At 49.4% G+C, this 18,756-nt stretch overlaps 1 protein-coding gene across 18 annotated transcripts in view; it reads right to left on the reverse strand.

The window, feature by feature from the left end:
- The window catches only part of IQCK (IQ motif containing K), an 87,033-nt gene that overhangs the window by 65,967 nt on the left and 2,310 nt on the right, over positions 1–18,756 (reverse strand). For 17 of the 18 annotated variants that reach the window (XR_004952427.1, XR_004952425.1, XM_016156916.2 and 14 more), the window contains exons 2-4: positions 15,996–16,060; positions 14,272–14,401; positions 13,441–13,538 (exon numbers count right to left, since the gene is read on the reverse strand). Coding sequence is in view for 16 of the 18 variants with exons in the window: in XM_016156916.2 (XP_016012402.2) it covers positions 13,441–13,538; positions 14,272–14,401; positions 15,996–16,060 (293 nt within the window). In the remaining 2 variants the exon portion in view is untranslated. Of the gene's footprint in view, positions 1–9,874; positions 11,022–13,440; positions 13,539–14,271; positions 14,402–15,995; positions 16,061–18,756 lie in introns of those variants that run through there. The other variant, XM_036225471.1, reaches the window with a different exon arrangement.

Here is an 18,756-nt window from a genome sequence, read left to right on the forward strand (position 1 = left end):
GAGAACACCACGCTGTGGCCACCGATTCCGCGTCAGGTGACGAATGCGCTTCCACCCAGGGAGGCCGAAAGCTCGCGCGGCAAGGTCGGTGACATGTGGCGGGCCGTGGCACTGCGCCGCTGACAATCCTGGGGCTTGCGAGGGACAGAGATATGCTTGGGTCACCCTGGCTACTGGGTGCTTTCGTTAAGTCAGTTTAGACTAGATTTGGCTGCAAGAAACGAACCCCAAATCTGAGAGCTCATATCATCAAGGGTTTCTTTCTTTCTCACGTGACGTGAGCGTCTCAGTCGGCTGTGGCCCTCTGCCCCACGCTGTCCTCACCCGGGCCTCAGGCTGACAGGGTAAAGCGCTCTCTCGTACGGCTAGTTGTCATCCAAAAAGAAGATGGTGGACCATGCGCTGACTCTTAAGTGTGTTTGGCCATGACATACGTCATATCATTCATTCCACTGACCAAAGCAATTGCACGGCCAAGCCTCCCTCGGGGGGAGGCCACGGGCGTTTTTGAACAATGATACGTTCCGGCACAGAGCTTACTGCGAGGAACACGAGACTACTGCTGGCTGGGGGCAGAGCCGGCCCTCGAGAAGTGGACCGGTGTCCACGGCTGCCCAGGCACAGGACGGCTAGCTACAGGCGTCCGCCAGCAGCTCTGTGACCCCGGACGGCTCTGCTCTGGCTGTGCGTGGACCCGGCTCCCAGGCCACGGCTTCTTCCTCGACGCCTGCCGTTTTCTCTGCTGCTCTTCTAACTGCTTCCTTCTCCTTCTGCTCCAAGGTCTGCTGACTCCCGGCCTCCCAAGCCGCCTCGTCTGGAACCCACACCACGGTGTGCCTGCTCGCCCTGTGTCTGGCGGCCCCAGTCCCCACACGGGAGACTGACGAGGCTGGCGAGACGCCGCCAAGGACAGACCGTCCCGCTGGGCAGAGCAGGTGTACCGGGCCATTTCATAGCCACTGAGTGGCTGCCCACGGGGCCTGACGCCCAATCCTGGTTCAATTCAATCACTTGTGGCCAGGGGACTGGGGACGTGGGCAAAGCAGTTAAGGGCTGCGGAGAAGCCTGTGGGCATGGCCTGCACTTAGACCGTCATAGCCTCCTCTCCCACGTAGCTGTTCTCCCCAGCAAACTCCCAGACCCCCAGAGACCCACCTCAGACATAACCAGGACCCTGGAGGCAAGCACACACTGGGACATCGGAATTTCATTAGAGAAAAACAATGCTCCAAAAAGAAGTTAAAAATAAGCACTCACAACACCAAACACTGACCGAGACTTCCAGCACGGGCCACGTGGTCATTTCTAAAAGTGTTCTTGATTAACAAGAGTAACGCTGAAATGGCGCCACCACACCTTTCCTGGAAGAATCTATTTTTTCCACTCCTTAGAAATTTTTTTCAAACAAAAGCTCATGGTATTTCTAACTAACTTCCTTTATTGGTCAAGGCCAGGAAACGGAGTTTCTTCCCTTACTGACCAGAGCCTTAGCACCTTTTAAAAGATATTCAGGTATTTGATTTTAAAAACTACAAGAAATGACCATTAGATGGGCAAGGAATGTAAAAAAAAAAAAAAAAGAGGTTTTGTTTCACTGAATTAGTCATAGTAGCAAATTTCAGTGTCATGAGATCATCGATGGACTTATCAGGAGTTAGAAATCGTTTCCTGGCACCGACCATTGTTCACGGTACTCTTCACTGTGGTGGAATTTGATGAGCAACCAAAGGCCGAGAGGGAAAATCTGATGTTGCATGTGACAGGGGGGGGACAGAGGTAGAAGGCCTTATCGCCTCGGTCCAGATCCTGCATTTAATACATATTTAAAGCCGAGATAAGATGGATTTTCATCCATCATTTTACTCATACATAAAACTCCCGATTTCTTTCCAAATCAAGCAAGGTACACTGTTCCAGGTTGGCCATGTTCAGTAAACATTTACTGAGGACCTACTATGTGTCAGGCCCTGTACTAAATGCCAGAGATAAAGAATGAGTAAGACGTGGCCCCACTGTGGTTAATTCAATGTCTCGCAAACATCCTCCCCACACACACACACTGAGCAGTAGCTGTGGCAGGTGTCGAGGACTGACCTCACGTCCAGCTCTAGTGTGAACCCTGATAAGGCAGCCCAGATAAGCCCACGCCCGCCACCTACACCTAAACCAATCTGGCCCACACTTATCCTGGCCCAAGGGACTCACTGGATCAGGAACGAGCAGGAAGTCAAGTTCAGAGTGGTAGGACGTGACGGGAGGTGTGCTGGGGCTTCTGGAAAATCATTTCCTTTGCTTTTCGGCAGGACCATCCTCTCCTTCCAGTGGATGGAGCAGGCGGAGGCAAAGCCTAGGCTGGCGACCAGAGCTGTTTTGCTATTTTGGGGGAAGCCAGCCTAAGGATACAGCTGACGCTGTAAGAGGCCAGGCAGGAAGGCAGAAGCGAACTAAGTCCTCGGTGATTTCACTGAGCCCCTGAATCAAACCAGTCCTGAAGCCTTCCTCCTCTACCTCACAATCTTCTAGTCAGTAACTCCATTACTATTTCGGCCAGTTTTCTGCTAGTTGCGACATGATGAGTCCTGGCTAAGACAGCTGCCCAGCGTCCCTTCTGCCTTCTTTTATCACCGGCACCCTGTGTTCCTTTTGGGAAGCCCCGCTCTCCAACTCTAAAGCTATGTGCCTTGGGCAAGGCTCCTTCCCTCTGCTTAACAGCCCACCAAATCCCCCCAGGTCCAAGAACTGATTCCCAAGTAGGTAACCGACCTGAATCAGCTCTGGGAGAGACTTTCTCTTTCTCTGCTAAACTTGAGCCTGTGGGATACAGGTTGGTGCCACAAGGGAGGGGCCGTTTGAGAGTGGAGCTGGGCTGGAGGAAACAGTCCACAGATGGAGTGGGAAGCAAGTTGCGAAGACATCATCTGGGCCCCCAGATCGAGCTGCACAGGAAGATCTCCCTGTGGGTCTCTTGTCCACAGAAACAAACAAACAACCCTTTTCTATTTTAGTTTGAATGGGGTTTTCTGTGACGAGTTAACTCCAGCCACTGTGGGAACGCTACCTCTGCATACTTAACGAACACATCCGGCTGAAATTAACTCTTTTGAGTTCATACTACTTTTTATTGCTAACAATATAAACCTCCTATCAAAGATTGCTTACAGTAATAATCATCCACTTTACACAAGAATTTCCAAGTGAAGTTTACAATGCAGCCGCTAAGCCAGCTCTGTTTCATATAGAAGGCCCATTAAGTTCTAATTAAGTTCTGATCTCTCGTGTTCCAATTAAACTAATCCGAAAGCATGGCGGGATGGCAGGGGACAGTTTAAGAACATCGACCCAACTGTGATGTCTAATCTTTATAATGATATTTACACATCTCAAATTTAATTGGCTCCAGTGGAATAAAACCCAGTTCAGAAGAAAGGAATGGAATCGCGTAGAGTCTAAGGAGAATGCTGAAGGTCTAGCTTAACGACTGCGTATGTGATTTCCTGCCTTGGAACCTTGTTCCCTTCCCGATTCACGCAGACTCTGGCGAGCCCGGGGGCTCCGGGGAAGGTGGCTATGCTATAAACGGAAGACGGGAAGGCCAGTGTCAGTGGAGGCTCAGTAAGGAACAGGCGAGTCTTCCTGGAAACTCTCCTCCATGAAAACTCCTGTCTCAGTGTCCGAATTATTTGCAAAGCTAGCTCCACAGTCATGCCGACAGGACACCAAGGGGTCTGGAGCATTCCCGACAAGGCCCGCCCCCTGCTCAGACAAGCCGGAGATGTGTCAGGGCCTGTGCAGGAGGGACCTGCTCACTACACCTGGCTGAAACTGGATTTATCGTTTCCTTCACTGTCAGCCTGGACCCGCCTCTCCTCACTCTGGTTTTCGCTTGCTGACGTTTGCTTCTCCTCCTGAGTCCTTCCTTCTAGCACGATTCTCAACGACAATGGCCATCCCTTCCTGAGCACTCAGCTGTTATGGGTGCGGCATGCACACCAAGTCATTCAATCCTCCCATGGCCCTGGTGAAGTGGGTGTGATGGTTATTACCCTCCCCACTTCACGGATAAGGAAACCGAGGCTCACAGCATGTAAGGAATCTCCCCAGGGACCCAGCAAAAGCCGGAGGGGGGGTCGAGGCCACCTGCCTGCCTCCAGCGCCCCCACCCTTCATCACCGTCCTCTGCCAGAGCCCTCCGCATTTTGGAGTCTTCAATCCCAGCATTCAACCCAGCGGGCGGCCACGCTCTCGTTTAAATCCTGCCCTCGTTTTCCGTCTTCCACCCCAGGTCTAAGGAACTCTTCTCCATTTTCACTGTTTTTATTTTGTCGCGACTTCTCACTGTAGCTGTGTCAGTCACCGACCCGAATGCTTTAAATGCACGATCTTATTTAATTCTCACAAACTCCCTTCTATGAAGCAGAGTAACATTATTATTTTCATTCTATAGAGGTGGAAACGGAGGCTTAGGAAGGCTAAGGTTACAAGGTCACGATACTAGCAAGGTCCAAGGTCGCGCATCTAGAAGGAAGTAGAACTGGGCCCTAAACTCAGGTGAGCACAGTTCCATATTCTACGCTTAACATGAAGCGTCCCTTACACTGGCTCCCACATCACAAAAACAGCACCTGCGACTCCAAAAATATGGACAGTTCCAGGACTTCAAAACAGGGGTCAGTAAGCCTTTTCTCAAAGGGACAGACAGTAATATTTTAGGCCCGTGTCGCCGCTCTTCGGCTTTGCCCCTGTAGTGCAAAAGTGGTCATAAGCAACGTGGGAAGGAATGCGTGTGACTGGGCTCCCATCAAAACTCATTTACAAAAGCAGGGAGCTGGCCGGGCCGTACTCTGCAACCCCTGCTACAGAACGCTGTCGGCAGCAGATAATCATCTCACGCAGAAGCCTGGAAAAATCCACGGCACTTCAATTCCGACGCAGAAGTCTGATTTCAAGAAAGCTCTGTTTCACCTCTCTACTTCCTGAATGAAACTTTATTATTCCAAGGGATGATCTTGGAATGATTAAATCCCAGATCCATCTTTTAGATCTGGGACTAGTTGATGGCTTGGGTTTCCTGTTGAGAAAAAGCAGCAGGAGAAATGTGGTTCTCTAAATAACCAAGAGGATCGGTGACTTATGTTGAGACACGTTCTTCTAAAAAAGAATCAATTGAACCTTACTTAATTTTCATTCGTTAAAAAAAAAAAAAAAAGGCTTCGCGTCCTTCAGACACAAGTTCTCAAGAAAAGGCTGCAATACCTGCCGCTCTCCTTTTCTTCTGGGTCACTCGCTGTGGTTCTAGGGGCTCTGTAACCCTCGGAGTCTCCTCGCATTGCATTCTCAGGTTCTGAGCTCGCCATTATTTCTAAGAGCTATGTTTAGATTTTTACAAATATATGTCGTTTGTTAAGGTGCTGGTATTTTTAGAATGATGAGGAAAGTCCGTCCTTGGGCGTGTGTAATGTCCAAAAAGTACCCCTGTTAAGGGATACCGCCCTGCACTCGTTCAAGCAACAACTGCCCACCCAGAAGGGGCCGTGGGGAATGACAGTCCCCTCACGGACGTGCAGTTTTCTGAGCACATTAACAGTGCCAACCGCAGTTAGGATGTAATGAGTGCTTTCTGTGTGCCAGATGGTCTTCTAAATTTTACTCAACTTATTCATCCTCATGACAGCTACATATTATTATTGCTATTATATTATTATTATTATTATTATTGTTGTTATTATTATTTATTCCCAGACTACGAAGTGGGCATTGAAAGGCTAAATATCTTGCCCAAAGTCACTTACTAGTAAATGGAAGATAAAACACTTGACCCAGTTGGACCCCAGAGCTGGCCCCTTGCCCATATCACCTTATTTAATCCTCTCAATAATCCTGCCTGTGGTTTACAAATTCAGAGGCGAGAGCTGCGAACAAGCAGCTTTCCTGAAGTCACTAAGCTAGAGCCAGGACTCAAACCTGCCGCCGCCTGCCGCCAAACCCGTATTATGTCTAATAGAGGAAGGAGGTAAACGGATCGAGGGCCACCATTCTCCACCCCCGCCACCCCCCCTCTGTATCCACAGCCTTCGCAGAGTGACTCCACAGCTCTTCCCACCCAGATGTGGAACCTATTTCCCCACAGTGCAAGCTCCAAGACTCAGGCTTAAGGGGCCGTGAGGATGTCCAAGGGACCCTCCCCAGGCATCCTGTGAACACTCTGGGGCTGATCTGGTGCAGGGCGAGAGACCCGGTGGAACAGAGCTGAGGCCATCCTAGCCAACCTGGTGGCCGACCACAGCCAACGCTGGAAGAACCTCCCAGCTGAGCCTGGTCCGAACTGCGGGCTTACAAAACGGTGAGCTCAACAAACTGTTGGTGTTTTAAGCCACTAACTTCGGAGGACGTTTGTTCTGTAGTAAAAAGTGAACCGATGCCCTGTACAATAACTGGAAATGCACTTCACGGCCAAGTGGTGATGTTCTCCCTATGCAGCGGCCAGTCAGGATGGCTTTGAGAGCCACCTGGCACGAAGCCACGCCCCCGAAAGCAAGAGGACAAAGCTCCAGAGCAGAGAAGGAAAATCCTGTCACAAAGCCACGGCCCATTATTCTGTAAGGCAACCATGGGGTCACCCTTGGGTCACAGCTTGTTGACTTTCCTTTCAAAGCCTTGGCTTTTGAGGACGACTTTGATTTTTAGAAACAAAAGCAAGTCCTAGCCGAGTTTGGAAATGAAGTGATCAATGCTGCTTTTGTTAAAAAGAAGAAAAGAGGCATGACTCTAAAGTTATAATAAGATTTTCTTGCATGGTTTACAAACTGGATCTGACAGCAATTCCAAGAGTCTCAAAGGGAAGTATTTTCAACACTAACAGCCTTATCGATGCAGGACTGAGTGCCAGGCCCTGAAGCCAGACTCAGGGTTCAAACTCCGGCTCTTCCTCTTAGCAGCCATGTGAATTTGGGGACTTCTTGGGCCTCAGTTTCCTCATCCACAAAATGGGGACAATAAAGCTGCCCATTCAAAGGAGTACTGTGATAATTAGCGAAATAAGGCTGGCCTATAGGAAGCACTCTACAAATGGCTGTCATTAATCACCAGCAATGGGCGAGCCTTACCAATCGGCCCTTAACTTCATATTTAGGGGCTAAATTTACATCCCAACAGACGGGCTACTGAGAACATCACACAATTTAAAGCTTATGAATTGTATTATTTCCAGAATCTTCTGTCCTGCAGCCTAAATATTTACTAATATCCCGCTAAATACTTACTAGGTAAAAAACTTGTTTCTAAGGATCTGAGTCAAGAACCTAGCTCCATTTAACAGATAAATAGAGGGTTTTTTAAAAACATGGTTTTAAGAGACATTGGTTTTTCCAGAAAAGCAACCACCATAAGAGAAAACCGTACTGTTTCACTCAGAACCTGAGCTCCTCACCATTTCAGAAAATCAGATCGCCAGGGACGAGATCACCTACAGTGTGTGCGGGACTAAAATAACACGCGTGATTCGGTCTGCCCTTTGTGCCGTCGTGTCCTGGTGGTTCTGAGCACGGGGCGAGCAAGGGGCTGCTTCACGCCTCCTTGTGGTTTTACTCAAACTTTAAAAAGGAAAATATGTAGAAGAGACTTTCGTTCTATTTCTCCTTTATTTTATAGCCCGCTATAATATAAATGGCTACCATATATATTTTTGCAAGTACACACATTATTATGATGGTGGCCCCTGATTAATCATGCCTCCCGGGTCCGTGCCCCTCTGCAATGTGGCTTTACTACTTCCTCTAGATGAGTCTATTTCTCCCCCTCTTATGAGCTGCTTTCTGAGTTGCTGGCCTTTTGAGTCGTTTTGACTGATGGAACACGGTAGAAGAGATGTTGGTGGAGTTTCAGAGCCCAGGCCTCACGCTTCTGCCTTCGGCCTTTCGCAAGGCGGCCCTGAAGCCACCAGGCTGTGAGGGAGCTGGGCTGGCCTGCTGGAGAGTGAGGGCCATGTGGAGGAGAAGCGAAGTGCCCCGGCCGAGAGCCAGCACCAAGGGCCCGGGCACGTGAGAGAGGCCAGCCTGGACCTTCCCTTCCTGTCCCGTCGCCAGCTGAAAGCAGCCACATGAGTGAGTCGAGGTGAGACCAAGGGGAGACAGTCAGGCGGCCCACAGAAATAATAAAGCATTGCTGCTTTAAGTCGCGAAGCTTTCAGGTAGTAATCAGGTATCTGATAAACAGGTAATATCGTCTAAGTGTTTCATTTTAGGATAGTAAGAAAAGCACTATAAAATGTGGTGACAAGTGGGCATTGGGCCCGGTAGGGCTGAGGACCACCGCTCTGATGATTTCCCACTGCTCTGAAAAGGAAACCCTCACTCTTTACCAGCCTATGAGATATGGCTGTGGCCGAACAACCTTGCCAGCCGCACCTCCCACCTCCTCCGCTCACTCCGCTCCTGCCACACCGGCCTCCTTTCCTTCTGTCCCCGGAACAGGCCCCTGAATTTGGTAGTCCTGGGTCATTAAGGAAACCTGAGAAGAGTCGCACGTGTGCGACATAAATCAGTCTACACAGAGGAATGCCCGTGCGGTATCTGTTGTGGGCCCACGGCTATACTCCCACCAGCTATTTGTACAAAGGAATCGCTGTCCATTCTTCACCTGCCGGAGTACATTTAACAAACTCTAAAACACCGCTAGCAACCAGCTAATTTCACAGCAAAACTAAAATGCCCACCGACTTCATTTACAGATGTCACATTAATGCCACACACGTGCCACTTAATCTTCTCTGCGACCTTTTTACACATAAATGAAAACAAATGTGTTTTACTCGCTAAATCCACATCACGAAATGCGCGAGGTCTTCATCGAATCCTAAGGCTGTGACAATTCATGGGAATCAGACATGGAAGGTTTAGTCTCCCAATTGTGATCTCCTCCAAAACTTAATAGAGAAATATCTGCTTATTAAATAAGCTGAATTTTATTCTGAGCATTTCAGAGATTTAAATATCTAGTGATGAGCAAACTATTTGATTAGGATCTCTATGAAATTCATGGGAATCTGATTCATAATATTTAAAATAAAATATATAAAAGAATCTGGTTATTAATGAATCAAAATCATCGGGCTTGCATGGCGTGTTCAGGGCACAGCTGGGCTGGAAGTAGTCTGTCTGATTCCAGAGGCCAGGTTCTCAACCATGGGACCACGTACCATAGAGTGCCTCATCCGTGTACGTACGCACGCACGCGCACACCCTGGGCATGTGTGTAAATGGCCTAGTGTTCTATGGCGTAGTAATCAGGCATTGCCTCTCGTCTGTCTGTCTGTCTGTTTTATTCTGGTTTTGTTTTAAAGTGTCGGCACTCACAGGCCCCTAGGGGACTGACTGAAGGCCCGGTCTGGGTGACAACGGTCCCAGGCCCGCCTAGCTTCTCACTCCCCTCCTCCACACCCCCAGACCCATCTTGCCCATCAGAGTCTGGCCTCAGTGCCTGGCAGGCCCTCAGACCAACCGGCGGCGTGGTCCAGTGGGCAGACTCCTAGTTCAGGGCCCAGACCGTTCGGTTTGAATCTGGGCTCTGCCACCTCCTAGCCGTGCGCCTGCGCCTGCTGGTTAGCCCTGGCGCCGCACAGCCCTCACCTGAGATGGCGACGCCAGCACCCACGCTGGAGGACTGCCGCGAGGATTCAGTGGGTTCCTGCGGGTGAGGCAGTGCTCACGACAACGTCTGGTCCAGGGGCAAGCCGCTAAAAGCGCTAGAAACCGCTGTTCTTGAATTCCAGCCTCCTGGCCACTCTGGCTCTCCACGTGCTGGGAGGTGCCTTCGATCTCAGAGGACTTGCTCCTCGCTCTGCTCCAACTCCAACAGACCCGGATGGCCGCCCACAGCCCACTTCCCTCCAGACGCAACAAATCCAGACGCCACAGGCAAGTCAGCACGTTGCCTCCTGCACACAACCGCCACGGCAAACTGACAAGAGCTCCCGTAACTTAACTGGTGTCTTAAAAGTGGACCCTGACTTTTAAAGAACCATATTCACTCCTTCGTCCAACAAATATTTAGTGGGTCCCTACTATGAACCACGGGGGCTATATCATAGAATAAAACATAAAATAAGTGAGAAAAAAATAACTAGAAGTCAGCATTTTAAGGGCAAATACAAATCGGCAATTATTCTTCAGCAACCTAATATATGATTTTAATGGCCCCAATAAACAATGAATTACACCGCTGTTTAAATGCCATTTGGATGCACGTCAGTTGTGGGAGACAGATAAGAATGCTCTGGTTACGTAATTTTGGCTGAAGGCCAGGTATCATTCAGTTTAAGCATCTATTCCCAATGACAGGAGGTGAGGAACAGCTGAATCGAGAAAATGCAAATCTGTCGTGCCGATCTGGATAACAGGAGTGCCGCTTGGGTCTGACAAATGTCGAGATGGCAGTAATGTAATTTTTAAGCCTTCGAAAATAATCCATAAGACCACAGGACCGGGGTCAGGGAGGATGTGGAATGGAGGGAATCAGATCTAATTAAGAAATCTGAAGTCAGGAAATGAAGGAAGTTAACGGTAATTCGCCCGCACTGCGTATCTGTAGCTTTCAAAGTCCCGAGCTTCCCTGCCCAGCCTGCAGGGACGGTGGGGGGAGCTCACACGCCGTGGTGCCATGAGCATCATTAAATACGCCCCCTTGTCCTCCCGTAACAGGAGCGCCTCTGGCACCCCTTTAAGGGGTGAGGAGACTGAGGCTCACAGATTACTTGGGGTCGCCCTGCGAAGGCGTGGTGATGTCGGACTCAAGTTTATCAATTCTTGCAAGTTTGACAGTTTGAAGAACCCACACTTTCTACATTCCTGATCATTCATTATAACATTTAAACTCTAATGCTCCGTTGGAGCACCCTGCAGCGCGTGGTCTCCGAGGCGGCTCATCTGCGGGACGTCAAAGATGAAATGTGAGTCGACACAACGATGCCTCATTGATCTCCAATACAAACAGAAATTTCTGATTCTTTGAAGGCGTTTTATCATTGCCTAGAGGTTGGAAACTGTTGTCAGGCTCCTTGTTACAAAATTATTTATGTAGAGACATTAGATATGCAACCCTCAATGTGAAATCTTAACTACTGCCCTTTTAGCTGATTTCTGTGCCCTCGGAAGGGTATAAATCAGAAGAATCACAGCTGAATACGTTAGAGTGAAGGCTGCACAATTGAACACAGCTGCCCTCAGGTCCAGATCCACTCTGGCCATTTCTCCACGTCCATTCGTACTTCAGAGAAGCAAAAAAGAACAGATGCAAAGGGAGAAAAATTAAAATGACCTTCGTTCGCCACGCCTCAGGGCCTGGCCCTGTGGCCGGCACATAGTAGGTCTTAATAAATGTTTGCTGAATAGAACGGAACTCGGGTGACGATCTGTCTGCAAAGCTTCCTTACATCTATATTTGAAGAAAGGTCATTCCCCTGCGCTCATTCCACTGTCTACTCATTGAACTGCCTCCCTTGTCCAGTTTAACAAAAAGCCAAGCACACTGAATGTACTGCGGCCAACAGCAAGATTAAAAAGACCCCCGAAATGTGACTTGTGAGATGGCCCGGCAGTTCCTGAAACCAGAGAGTCAAGGCCATCTGACAACGGCAGGGCCAGGCTGAGGGCTCTGCTCCCAGGCCTCCGGCCTCACTACCATTCCACCTGCCCATGCCTTGTTTTCATAACACCACACGTTGGGAAAGGGTCAATTAAGAGTAGGGGACAAGAATTAAGTTGTCGAGGAAGCCGAATGGGCAAATGAACAATACTAAGAAACAGAAGCAGTTTAGATTTTATAACCTAAGGCAAGTAGCAATCTGTTGTTCAGAAAATAACCATGAAAGGGAAAAAAAGAATCAGTATTTCCTGGAGCTATTTAGGCAACAGCCTCTAACTCCCACATTTCGGGAGGGATGACAGCCCAGGCTCTGGGATCGTTCGGGTCTTGGCTGAAGATGGCTTCATTGCTCACGAGCTGGGTGATCCAGGAAACGCCCGTCTCCTCTGAGTTCCAGGGGCCTCCTCTGTAAAAGGGGATCTGGCTTTGACGGTTTCTGTAACCCTCTCGGGGGACATGAGATGATGTGTGTGAAGCAATGTGTCCAGTGGGCAACTAATCAATGAGACAGCTTCTCTGACACTAGTACCATGACTCGGCACGGCAGGAGTCAGAGCACAGGGAAGGGGGCGTCCCTGCATGTGACAGTCGGCACCTGAATCGCTGTCGTTTATTGTGCCAGTCTTTTGTTTCTAGTCCCCTTCAGCAGAACGTCCTCTGCTGTTGATGAAAACAGGGACCTGATCACTGTGGTGTTTCCTGGTTCAGTCCGGGCAACTGGCTGTACCAGGAAGTCAGGAGAATGAGGCGGAGTTGCGTTCCCCTAGATTTGAATTCACCAGGCCTGTGTCTCAAAACTAAGCATTTCTGTCGGAGCGCTATGGAAACACTGTCTCCGCGGCATGTAAAAGGGCCACTGGGGCAGTATCCAGTTCTCAGAGATGCCATGCCACAAGGCAACCAGGCAGGGGACACCATAACTGTGCCTGCTCTAAAGACCCTGCGATGCGTCCAGCTGATTGGGGTTTGCACCGTAGTTACTGCCGACTTTTGTCTCATTTCAAATCATTTCATCTGGATTTGAATCCCAGCTCGGTCATTTCCCCCTGATCCCCTTTCCGAATCTCCGTTCCTCTGTTTTCTCACCTGCAAAATGCAGACGAGGATAACAGAAGGCCCCTCGGAGGGCCGCAGCGAGGGCGGAACGAAATCACGGCGAACAAAGCGCAGAGCGAGTGCGTGGTCAGCGTCAAACGTGGTCGCTGTTTTATTCTTTTCATGCGCACCATCCAAATTCCAGTATTCAAAGCCATGCAGGGACCACGCACGCCCAGAGTGTCCCACTGACTGCAGGAAAGAGGGGGCCTCCCAGGGTACTCGAGGCGGAAGCTGGCTGTAGTGTGACCATGACCAGTGGGCCGAGCACTCGCTGAGTGCAGGCCTCCTCTGAAGCGAGGTATATGCGTAGCACCTGACAGGAAGCAGAGGAAGCGGAGGCCAGAGGGGGGAGGACCAACGCGGGGCGGATAAGAGGTGGGGAGGGCTTTAATCCACGCACGTCGCGAACAAGAGCAGCAGGCCCAAGGAGTCGGGTGGCTGCCAAACTGCCAGGGCGGAGGGCGGGCAGCGGGGCCGCGCGAGGCGGAAACCTCTCCGGGACCCGGGGACCCAGACAGATGGCCGCGCACGTGTGCGCACGACTGCATGCCATGCCACGGCCGGAGCTGGGTAAGCGACCCAAAACACAGGCCTTCCCTCCCAAAGGGGTCACTTCGAGAACAACCGCCTGATGGTACTGAGATAATGAGCAACAGCTGATACGAACGAATCACTGGGCGTTTAGAAATAAATAAAACGACTGACCTCAAAACATTTTTCTTTCTTTGCCTGGTGAAGCAGACTAGCCATTCCAGGAAGCAGAATTGGAAAGATGAATGTTTCCAAATATTCTTTGGGAGAACCTAAAACAGACCCAAAAAAAAAAAACAAAAAAAACAAAAAAACATCCCACTGAAAATCCCAAATGGCCAAGTTAATCTGGGAGAAACGTTTGCTTCTGAACCAAAGAAAGGTCCTGCCCACGAGATAACGTGACCTTAAACGTCCCTGGGTCCGCTAAGCTGGGCTGAGGAAACTTCAAGCCTCTCTGCGCCTCCGCAGTCTGGCGAGGGGGAGGGCCGGGCGCCACGCAGGGCCAGGGGAAGTGAGCGGGGCATCGGAGGGGCACGGGGTGGGGGCACAGAGGACAGGGCCTTGAGGCCGCAGTGCCAGCGGCGCTGGCTGCCGCGGCCCGAAGCACACGAGCAGCCAGAACGGAACCAACGAGCAGGAGCGGGCCTGGCACCGGGGAGGGCCAGAGGGACTGTGGCTTGGGCGCGAGGGCATAGGACGCCCGCAGCTCCGGCTTCGACCTACGAAGCACGGTGTTCTCGTCTGCTTTTTACATTTTTGCCCCTTTGCATTTAATGTAGAATCAAAGTATGCTTGTTTTTGTCATCATTATTCTATTTCCACCTTAAAGATGAACCCATGGAATAAAGACTACTTCTTTTAAAAATTAAAATTAAAACAAGGACAAATTCTCTCTCATTTACGTGCTCTCCCTGAGGTCTGTCTGTCCATCCCCCTCCCCGTCCTGTGGTTCTGCAGTGTTACAAGCCCCGAGCTATGAGAGGTGAACTCTTCCTGACTCACATGTTTCTGGATCGGCCGTTTCCGATTTAACGTGTGTGCAGGTTATGTGTGAGTCCTTGGCCAGGTGAGGAATGGAATAAAGGTGTTCTGCATTGAAGCCATGGAAAAATGTTCCCTCCAATGGTGAAACCTGGTAGGGGAGAGAATACATTCATAGAAATAGTTTAAATAATTGCATTTTCTTTTGTAACCTTACAAAGGAATAAAATTCAGACTTTAGGTTCAATGGGTATATTGGCATAAGTCTATCTTTCCTCCTTCCTTTCCTTGATTGATGACAATCAAGAAATACATCTCTGAAAAAGAATAGGAAGACTGTAAGCGGATGAGAGATTTGCAAACATCTCTAAAAGAAACAAGAATGAAGCCTGTCATCGGATGAGACAGCGGGGAAGTGGCAGCCCAGAAGCCACAGGAGGAAACTGCCCCAATGGGGGAGTCCGTCCTCCCACCACAGGCCTTCGGTGCTCAGGGCTTCCATTCCTCAGACGGCGGGGAAGACAAGAGGCGGCGTAAAGTGAAAATGCGGCTGGGGCTCCGCCGGCCTCCTGCCCCCTTCGACATACACCAGGATTTTCTACCCAGCTCTCCTTCCCGATTACTCTCCTGGGAACAAGTTAAACCAACAGCCTGGAAGGAGAACTCCTCAGGGTGCCATGCCGGTGGCCGAAAGAAACAGAACTCACTCTTGATTTGGAGGCTCCCTGCCTGCTGACCCTGAAGGAGAGTCTCCCAGGGGTCGATCGTTCCCCAAGATTTGGAGGCTCCCTGCCTGCTGACCCTGAAGGAGAGTCTCCCAGGGGTCGTCGCTCCCCAAGACCTCCCAGTCAGTGTTTCTGCTCACAGAAGAGACCCTTCCAGAAAACAAACCCGCAGGTACAACCGCAGAAGAGAACCATACTAGCTAGGCCTCCATTTAAATTCTGAATAGACAATCGAAGCTCTCTGCACAGATAAAGAACATCAGCAGCACAAAAGGCAAAGACCAAGATCCACAAAGAACTGCCCCTGGAAGGAACACGAATAGTGCAGGGAAGGGAAGTGCAGTTAGTGTCTGCAGAGGAATCTGAGAAAACACTGCATCCTCAAAACAGGAAAGGGATGCCACGAATAAAAGAGCATAGGCCAAGGCAGTTCTCAGACACGAGAGTCTCCAACGGCAGCAGCTGCAGCGACGTACTGGAAACCCAGACTTGGGTTCTGGCCCCATCACTGTGCCCCTGCTTGTCCCCTCATCTCTCGGAGCCTTGCTTCTCCATTGTAAACTCCAGTTAAGTTCCTATTTTGCTCCAAGTAGGCCGCCTGAGGGCCTGCCTCCAGGCCACCCTGTTCTTGGCTCACGTTCCTGAGTGCTGTCTTCCGCTTGCCCGTCCGGGCTTGTATTGGGGAACTCGCTTTAACCGCAACGGTCCCCCACATGGGCATGGTGTTGCCTCCACCATAAAGGCCTTTCTCATCCAGGATCTCCTGTGAGCCCCCCTGAGTCCCTATGAGTTAGTCAAGGATCATCCGATCCATTTAACAGATGTGGAAACCCAGGCTCAAGGAGGTCACGTGTTGCCCTTTATGTCACATGGTTAGTGGTAGAGCCAGGCCCGGCCCCAGGTTTCTGGTTCCAGTTGCCACGCCTTCCCTAACTCCTGACACTGGGTGACGGCCACCGGCTATCAGTGCTGTTCTCATTCCCGAGCCTTTGGTTCGGGGCAGGCGGGGGCGATACTCACAGAAATCACGGCTTCCGGTTTGGCTTTGTACACCTCTGGGAAGGTGGGCAGCTCGGCTTCGTACTCTGAAAGGAGTGGGGGAAGCGATCCTCAGTGCCGTACTTCACTGCAGTTTATGATGTGATTGTCTTTCCTCTAAACAAAACGGTCTTTAAATTTTATTTCGGTTGGTGGTTTATGGAAATGAAAAACAACTGGCCGTTCAGGTTAATAAATGATGTGAGCCATCTCATTTAAAATGGATAAGGGATGACGGTTCTCTTGTGTGAAAGGAGTCTAGGCTTTATGTAAGAGTCTGAGACTTTTCCCGAGAAGGTACAGCCTTAGATTTTGCCCCCAAATTATGACAGGCACAAGGAATAAAAGGAGGAGGAGAATGAGGAAGGGGCCCAAGGGAGGACGCCAGAAGCATACAGAAATGAGACGGAAGAGGGGAACGCGGTGGGGGGACAGAACGAGACAGAAGGAAGACGAGCCACCCAGGCAGTCACGGGGATGGGCATGAAGGTAAGACGGCCAGTCTGGGGGACACGACTGGAACAGCCATCCCACAAACCCTTGCTACTCCAAGTATGGCCCCAGGACCAGCAGCATCGGCATCCCAGGGGAGTTAGAAATCCACCATCTCAGGCCCCGCCCCGGACTTGCCGACGCTAAATCAGCATTTTAACGAGCTCCCAGGTGACTTGTGTGCTCAGTCAAGTTGGAGAGGCCCTGCCCTGCCATAAGCCCGTAAGCGTAGTTCCCTAGCCTGGCTGCACACCAGAATCGCCTGGAAACGCTCTGAAAATACAGATGTCTTGGCCCAACCCCAGAACTTCTGATTCCGTGGGTCTGGGGCAAGAGCCTGGAACCAGTCTTCTTAAAGTTCTCCAGCTGATTCTATCAGGCAGTGAGGCAGAGAACAGGTACCAGGCTTCAAAACTGATCACAGTCAACCTGTGGGAGAGCTTAATGCAAAGAACAGTCCACACGAACTCTACAGGGTACAACTATTGCTCAGAGACAGAAAACGCTCATGGCCATATCAGTTACAGCCCTACAAGAAAGACTTATAAAAATCTCTGGAAAGGGCAATATTTTAAAGGCACATGCAGAGTCGCTTTGCAGTGATGGGGCGAGAGAGTATTGACAGAATACAGGTGTACTGAACACAGACTTTATTCCATTACCTAGGCTCCTTATCGGGTAGTAGCGCATTCGAAACAAGTGTTTTTAAAAATTCCTAAGTACTCAGGCTGGAGCCAAGTATGCCAGGCCACAGGTTATAACCAATTCTGATTTCCAATACTAGCTATATTCGTTTTCTATCGCTATGTAATAAACTACCACAAATTGGCGACTTCAGACAGCATAAATTGTTATCTCAGTTCTCGTGGGTCGGGATTCTGGGTATAGGTCAGGGCCTCGTCGGGCTAAGTCAACATGCTGGCCACGGCATGATCTCATCTGAGGGCTGGGATCCTCTTCCGAGCTCACTGGTTGTGGGCAAGATTGTTTCTTGTGGTTATAGGTCTGAAGTCCCCATTTTCTTTTTGGTTGTTGGTGGGGACAGCTCACAGCTCCTAGAAGCTGCTTTCAGGTCCTTATCACGGGCAATTCACAGGAGTGTGGCAAGAAGGATCTCTTTTGCCTCAATCTCTCTGACTTGTTTTAGGTGCTCACCTGATTAGGTCAGGCCCACCTATAATAATCTCTAATTTAAAGTCAATTGATTGAAGACTTAATTACTTCTGGAGAGTCCCTTGACAGCAGCAGTGCCTAGATCAGTGATTGATTGAATAACAGAGGTGACTGACTGCACTGGCGGATGGGGACCACGGGACCATTTGGAAATTCCACCTGCCTCAACAGCTATATCTAGTTCTGCTTTTTCTTCCTCTCAAGCAAACATGTAAATTCACCCTTCTTCCCCAACACTTTGAGCACCACCAATATAGTGAGAAAATTATTTATCTGGATTTAAGATTTATATACGTGTAGCCTTTTCTGATTACGGATGCTTGTGAAACAATTCCAAACAATACAGAGATGTCTTACGCAGAGAGTATAAATCATCTAATCCCATTAAAACCAATAGCCATTGTCACATTCAACATAGATCCAACCTAAACGTCAATGCACTTACTTACATATGTATATAATACACAAACACATTTATTTACTTAAGATCTCCTAAGCTAGGTCAATCATCCAAATACTGAACCTTATAACACTGTCTTTTTTCTTCATAACTCCTATCAGCCTTCCTTTTACTTGAAATTTGTAAAGATTCATGACTCTCTCTTCCAATACTGTGTTTTGTGAGGGAGTTACCTGGGTCTGTTTGCGCTCACCATCATATTCCCAAAGAATATTTGTTGAACAAAACGATGAATGAACGGACAAAACAAACTACAGTAAAGAATTTCTGACCCTTTATCTACTCATCCATCCATCCATTCATTCATACTTACTGAGAGCCCACTATGTACATTCTAGGTGCTGAAACTTAGACATCTTTCAAGGCTGCTACGCATATGTATGGACCACAATTACGCAACAGTGTACTCTCAGTGGGCACTTACTCTCATACGAGTGGTCTTGAGAGTAAAAAGCCCTGAGTTAGTTGTCACTGGAAAGACGAAAAAACTAAAGAACCTTTATAAATAAGTACCATAAGGCAGGCACACACACAAAGAGCATTAGTCAGGTAGGATGGAGATCTTAGGTTAGATGTTTACCTATTCTGTTTCCCACCTCTCTGAGACTGAGTTTCTGA

This window comes from Rousettus aegyptiacus, unplaced genomic scaffold, assembly GCF_014176215.1.
Source record: "Rousettus aegyptiacus isolate mRouAeg1 unplaced genomic scaffold, mRouAeg1.p scaffold_m13_p_8, whole genome shotgun sequence".
NCBI lineage: Eukaryota > Metazoa > Chordata > Mammalia > Chiroptera > Pteropodidae > Rousettus > Rousettus aegyptiacus.